The sequence below is a fragment of the Ipomoea triloba genome, chromosome 10 (assembly GCF_003576645.1).
Source record: "Ipomoea triloba cultivar NCNSP0323 chromosome 10, ASM357664v1".
Classification (NCBI taxonomy): domain Eukaryota; kingdom Viridiplantae; phylum Streptophyta; class Magnoliopsida; order Solanales; family Convolvulaceae; genus Ipomoea; species Ipomoea triloba.
This window is the reverse complement of record NC_044925.1, coordinates 19,332,357-19,339,469: the sequence shown is the minus strand read 5'-3', so window position 1 is coordinate 19,339,469 and position 7,113 is coordinate 19,332,357. Positions and strand designations below refer to the sequence as shown.

The 7,113-nt window shown below is 35.1% G+C and overlaps 1 protein-coding gene across 1 annotated transcript in view; it reads left to right on the top strand.

Moving 5' to 3' along the window:
- The window catches only part of LOC116031479 (subtilisin-like protease SBT5.3), a 16,386-nt gene extending 10,847 nt beyond the window's left edge, over positions 1-5,539 (top strand). Inside the window, exons 3-13 of the mRNA XM_031273702.1 lie at positions 1,078-2,084; positions 2,206-2,315; positions 2,439-2,536; positions 2,646-2,813; positions 2,953-3,061; positions 3,150-3,693; positions 3,781-3,884; positions 3,973-4,218; positions 4,305-4,419; positions 4,526-4,739; positions 4,832-5,539. Of these exons, the coding sequence (XP_031129562.1) occupies positions 2,010-2,084; positions 2,206-2,315; positions 2,439-2,536; positions 2,646-2,813; positions 2,953-3,061; positions 3,150-3,693; positions 3,781-3,884; positions 3,973-4,218; positions 4,305-4,419; positions 4,526-4,739; positions 4,832-5,370 (2,322 nt within the window). The 5' untranslated portion in view covers positions 1,078-2,009 and the 3' untranslated portion in view covers positions 5,371-5,539. The remainder of the gene's footprint in view (positions 1-1,077; positions 2,085-2,205; positions 2,316-2,438; positions 2,537-2,645; positions 2,814-2,952; positions 3,062-3,149; positions 3,694-3,780; positions 3,885-3,972; positions 4,219-4,304; positions 4,420-4,525; positions 4,740-4,831) is intronic.
- Positions 5,540-7,113: the final 1,574 nt, after the last annotated feature.

Below are 7,113 nucleotides of genomic sequence, written 5' to 3'. Positions count from 1 at the left end.
CTATATATATATATATATATATATATATATATATATATATATATATATATATATATATATTGAAGTATCTATCATTCTAAAAATCTCAATAAGATCTTGTTATTGATATATTTGTTATACATTAATTTTATTTATAAAAAAAAAAAGAGACAAATTTTAGTTGAAAAACAATAAGAAACAAAATTAGAATGACTTCGAGTTTATGATGTTACATGCATCCATATCAAGATAGGAAGAAATATGCTCCCATGGCCAGCTCAATTGGTCACATGAGTGAAATATGTGAAGAAAGATAGGAAGAAATACTTAATTCTACTGGTGGAGCTACATGGTTGGTAGGGGGCCTTCCCCCTCCCCCACCTTTAAAAATAAAATTCTACTATGTATATATTAAATAAGATGAAACATATATTGAAGTTCAAATTTAGCAAATAAAGAGAAATAAATCAAGTAATAAAATCCTTCATTTTTTTTCTTAATTAACTTATTTCCACTTTAACAAATCTCTTAAGCATATGCTTTAGTATTTTATTACTTGATTAATTAATTAGTGATTTGTTATGTATTTTTATTATTTATTTACACTTTTAGAATAATTCAAATGAGTAGTTTTGGAATTAGAAAAACTAATGTTAATATTGATTTCTTTAATTTGTGGTTATGGGTTTTTTTTCTCATACCTCATCTTTTAAATTTTAGAATATTAAGTTAATTAGTAAAATAAATATCATTTAATTATCTAAAAAAAAGAAGATAAAAATGTTGCCAACAAAATAATTGACAATTTTATTTGACAAAAAAAAGTGATAATGCAAGCAAGATTAAAATAAAAGTACATTTATTATTGTATATATTTTGTGTTATGTGAAGTTATATAAAGTATCGATTCACATCAATATCAATTGTATTTGTACAATTATGTAGTTCATAAAATGTTTATTATTATTATATTGTTATATTATAATGTAATGTAAAAATAGAACTATATTACTTTTCAAACACGTTTTTCTTTCTTTTGTCCAAATTTAAAAAGCTGTCTATTTATATCTTTTTCTCATGAAGCTTTACCCATTTCAGTCAAAAAGCCTCGGGTTTTACCTGCCAGACGCCAAAGTGATTTCAGTAACGTTTTGTTGCTGTGCTCTTTAGAATGATTGGGGGTAGAAAGTCTGTCGTTGCTCGGAATATTTTCTATTGGTTTAGACCAGCATATGCCCACTATTTGTGTTGTTGATGATGAGCAGTGAGAACCGGAAATGAAGGCAGAGAGTGAAAAATTCGTTGACAAGGAGAAAGTGAAAGATGTTTCAAAAAAGAGAGGAGAAAGTGAAAAAAAAATGTGAAAGATGTGTTGGAAAATGATGGCTAATAATGGTTCAGGAGACAAAAATTTTGGAGGTGGTAAAAGAAAGAGAAGGGAAAGCATGCGAGAAGGATTAAAAGGGAGGGGCTGTGAATGATTGGAAAGAACACAAAAAGAAAAGAAAAAGCAAGGAAAAGAAAGGAGAAAAGACAAGAAAGTGGAAATTGTCAGCATACAAAAAAAGGGAGAAGTTGGTTTGAAATAAGGAAAATACTACTTCTACAATTCTAATCTTAACTTTTATTCCTTCTCACAAAATTTTGATATTGAATGAAACTTACAAAATGAAGATAATTAATCATCAATTGCCACATTAGAGTGTAAAAGAGAGAGTACATGTATTAAAACTCATCATGAAATAATGGACATCATGATGAAGGAATCTTTTTAGATGGGTACACTACTAGCTAGAGCAATTTTATACCTTGTACCAAGAGTCAGGATTATATTGCATTGTGAACCCTTGTCCAAAAATTATGTGTCTGCAGTTAACACATTATGTACTTGATTTGAGATAAAACATAATTTACCTAGTTAGAGACAACAATGTGGACCATGATCCATGCAATAATGATTGTTATAAGAAAGAAGCTAGCCTCAGCACTCTTTTAGTGCACGAGAATTGGACTAGTTTAGTGTAGCAGCCATGAGAGCAATTCTGTGTTGCATTCCCTCACTCATTTTTATTCTGTTTCTTAGACCCACGCATTCCATCAGAAAGGTAAATATTAATGCAATTTCATACAAGTACTTTCATGAAGGCCTTTTAGATGATAAAGCTTAATAAGTAATGCTGCTATGTTTTATGTTTGACATTAATTGATCTCTTTGTGTGGAAATAGTCATATGTGGTGTACTTGGGTGGTCATTCACATGGAAAACAAGTCTCTTCAGTTGATCTTCACAGAGTAAAACATTCTCATCATCAGCTGCTTGGAACATACCTTGGAAGGTATGTTATAGAAGCAGCTTCTCTTTAGTTTTGGTTGCTTTTGTATGCTCTCCGATCTCATCCCTCAATGTTCTGATTCTGTGGTTCAATGTGTTGTTGCATAATCTAAACCTTATATTAAAGTTGGGATAAGGCGAGAGATGCAATCTTTTACTCATACACCAGACACATCAATGGGTTTGCTGCTATGCTCGAGGAAGAAGAGGCTGCAGAGATTGCCAGTAAGCAAGCAGTATTAATTATTAATTTGTTATTGTTTTGGTTTTTCAAAGGGTTTTGGGATTAATTAGCTAGCTAGGATTTAAGTGCATGAAATATGGTAATGTGCAGAGAATCCGGAGGTGATATCAGTGTTCTTGAACAGGGCAAGACAATTGCAGACAACCAGATCATGGGAGTTTCTTGGACTGGAAGGTGAAGGCGGCTTAATCCATGAGGGTTCAATATGGAAAAATGCCAGGTTTGGAGAAGATACCATCATCGCTAATCTTGATAGCGGTATGTATTTTCAACTCTCTTTGGTTATCTACTGCTATCCATTATGTCGTCTGCAGCATAGCTTTTGTTTCTCAGAATTGAATTTCAATTATATCCATTGCCCAATAATCATGTTTTGTGTGCTGTGTTGGAGCTGCAGGAGTATGGCCTGAATCTAAAAGCTTTAGTGACGAAGTATTCGGATCAATTCCCAAAAGGTGGAAAGGGATTTGCCAGAATCAGAAAGATAAAAGCTTTCACTGCAACAGGCAGGTCTTTATTATTATTTTTTTCTAGCTTTAATTTGTTGGTGTTCTGTTCTGAACTTGCTTTGTTTTTATGATTTGGATAAGAAAGGAAACTCATTGGAGCTAGATACTTCAACAAAGGGTATTCTTCTGTTGTTGGCACTCTTAATTCCAGTTCCTTCTTCACCCCACGAGATGTTAGTGGTCATGGGTCCCATACCTTATCAACAGCGGGTGGAAATTTTGTTCCTGGGGCAAATGTTTTCGGTTTGGGCAATGGAACAGCAAAGGGTGGGTCTCCCAAAGCTCGGGTAGCTGCTTATAAGGTTTGCTGGCCACCCACTTCCACAGGCGAAGAATGCTATGATGCAGATATCCTGGCTGGTTTTGATGGGGCGATTGAGGATGGTGTTGATGTGCTGTCTGTATCGCTTGAAGGAGAGCACCCTGGGCCATATTTTGAAGACAGTATTGCCATTGGTTCCTTTCATGCTGTAAAGAATGGTATTGTTGTGGTTGCCTCAGCTGGTAATGATGGACCTGCTGCCGGTTCTGTCCATAATGTTGCACCCTGGATGATCACTGTTGGGGCAAACACCATGGACAGACAGTTTCAGAGTAATGTAGTGTTGGGAAACAACAAACACTACACAGTAAGTTTCCTTGCTTCGTTCTGTCTTCAGTATTTGCATTATACATAAAACAAACCTCATCATCCGCAGTATATGATGTGTTTGTAGGGCGAAAGTGCAGCGCCCCTAAAACTGCCAACTGGGAAGTTCTATCCACTTCTTTCTGCTGCATCCGCTAGAATTGAAAATGAATCTATTTCAAGCCAAGATTCGTAAGGACAAAACCTCTGTTATTCACTATATATACATAGATTTTAACTGATAGTATCATACCAATGATACTTGCTATAACTCGTGCAGTCTGCTTTGTAAGCCTGGAACTCTCAACCCAAAACAGGTAAAGGGAAAAATTTTGGTTTGCCTACGAGGTGGAACTACCAGAACTGATAAGAGCCACCAAGCTGCTTTGGCTGGTGCTGTGGGAATGATTCTTGCAAACGATGAGTATTTTGGGAATGAGATTGAGGCTGATGCACACTTTCTCCCAGCTACACATGCTACCTACTCAGATGGACTTGCAATCTTTGATTACATTAATAAAACCAGGTAATTAAGATCACAGTGTAGACTAATAATCAGATTCTGATCTGTTAGATTGTTACATACATAATAAAATACTGCATGATAAGTAGGAATCCTGTGGCTCATATTACTCATCCAAACACACTATTGGGAATGAAGCCAGCTCCAGTTATAGCAGCTTTCTCATCAAGAGGCCCCAACACCATTAATCCAGAGATTCTCAAGGTTTGTTTCCAAACAGGGCGAAGGTCTTCTTGATTTGTGCAATTGTGTTGAGCCATTCTGTGATGTTTTTATATACTTATATATTTTATGTATGTATGTATTCCAGCCTGATATATCTGCCCCTGGAGTGAATGTGATAGCTGCCTACACGGAAGCCACAGGGCTATCTGGTAATGATTACGATAAGAGGATTGTTTCATTCAACTTGGAATCAGGGACTTCAATGTCATGCCCTCATGTAGCTGGTGTTGTTGGCCTTCTCAAAACGCTCTATCCTTCATGGAGCCCTGCAGAAATCAGATCTGCTATTATGACCACTGGTATGTATGTATGTATTTCATGATTTCAAGATGTCTTGCAAGTTTACTTATATGCACTAATAACATGCGCATTAGTGCATTACCTTTCACAGCCACAGTAAGAGCCAACTCGGGGAAGGCGATAACTGATGATAAAAATGGAGTGGAAGCAACCCCATTTGCATATGGAGCTGGACACATAAACCCAAACCGCGCTGCAGATCCTGGCTTGCTCTACGACTTGAAACTCACGGATTATGTCAACTTCATCTGCGCACAAGGCTACAATGAAACTGATATCACAAGGGTTTTAGGGACACCATACAAGTGCCCTCACCACATTACTCTCTCCACCTTCAACTATCCCTCAATCGCTGTCCCTCACCTTAAAGGCACAGCCACCGTCACCAGAACTCTGAAAAACGTTGGCTCTCCGGCTACCTACACATCTTCTGTTCGTAGCCCGGTTGGATTCTCTGTCACTGTGAACCCCAATATTCTCAAGTTCGAAAAGGTTGGTGAGGAGCAAACTTTCAAAGTTACTCTCAAGGCAAAGGGGGAAAACGCTAGTGCTGATTATGCATTTGGGGTGTTAACATGGTCTGATAAAAAGCACCGTGTCAGAAGTCCCATTGTTGTGAAAAGAGCATAGATGAATGCTCCTACTTTCTAGGCTTGCTTGATTCTTGTGGATTGTATTTCAGAGTTGCAAAAACTTGGTCTTGCAAATGTTGATTCAAACTTTGCTTAATGTTGGTCTTGCATATGTTGTATGGCTTAGGTCAGGCCCACCTTTAGGACATGACCCGACCAAATCATTACATGAAGACTTATAACAACATGAAGCCTAATCATATATAGCCTTCGGAATCTTCATAATAACACTTGAATATACATAATAATTCTACAACCCAAAATGACAAAAAATAAATAGTTGGTTCTTCCCAAAAACTCATCAAATAACCACCATTATATATTTACAATGGTATGTCCAAAATACACCACAAGCACAAAAAATCAAGTACAATGGGATACCAAAAATACAAAAGGTTAAAGGTAATATCCAAACCAAGCAAAAAAATCGTAATAAGCTCCAATACTAGGACTAAGTCTCCTAGTTTCAAAAGTCATCACCTTTGAAACCCCACTACTTGTGCTATTGCTATTCGCAACTCCTTTACTCTGATACATGAAGAAATAGAAATATTGAGCTAATGGCTAGTAACTGATACTCTTCTCAACCCCGGATCAAGTAACTTTAATAGAATACAATAAATTTTAGAGTAATAAATAGAATATAGATGCAAATCTCGATCTTTTAACTATATCAAAATCATAATATAATTCTATCATACTATAGACAAGTTTCCAAAATAGAAAACTTTAGCTACATGGGCATCAACATTATTTCATAACACAATACTTTCCAAAGCTCAAATCATTCCTTAATCTATGACTCATTGGCAACGTACAACCAGTCAACCACATTATATCACGTGGCACAGGCTATTCAGAATGAGTCAGGCTCGAACATTCGGAATGAGTTGGATAGAGCGTTTCAACAAATAATTCAAAAGTAAAGACTCGACGATTCGGAATAAGTCAAGCTCAACGATTCATAATGAGCTCTTAGGAACGTTCCAAGTCGAAACAACACAAACAATCAAATGTAGGTTACCTCATGAGTATGGCCAAACATTCAAAATAATTCTTATAATCAATTAGTCCTACTGTAGCAAAAATCACATAACAAAGTACATATCCAAAAGTAATATGAAATCCGAATAACTCATCACTTAACAAAACAAATATGAAATTATAAACTAATAATTGTCAAATAAATTACTTGATCCACTTTTAGAGCAAAACACCTTAGTACGAATCATACAAATACAATTATAATTAAAAAAAATCATTTTCACTTATTCGTACCCAAGAATAATATCTTTAATCAAGCTTAGCTTAATAGTCCAAAAACATATCATAGCAATTCTTCAAACATATAATTAGTAAATAATAATAATAATAATAATAATAATAATAACAACCCATAAATAGAAATAATAGTGAAATCACAATTTAATAATCATAATTAGCTTGAATCATATTATATCAAAAGCCCGAAATATATTTAACTCATATTAACCCTAAAATGAGTATTCAAAGTAGTAGAGATTCCAAAATAGGTAATGGGTTTTGCAAAATAAGGAGAAAAGAGTTAACCACCTACCTAAAACATCCAAATCTTAGCTATTTAGCTCACCCAAATACTCTTTGTCAAAATTTCTAATATTTTCAAACATCAATCGTAGGGCTCCAATGATAAAACTCAAAAAGAGTGAAATATGGAGGTCAAACTCACCTAGAACACTCTAATGACTTTGAGACCTAAGCT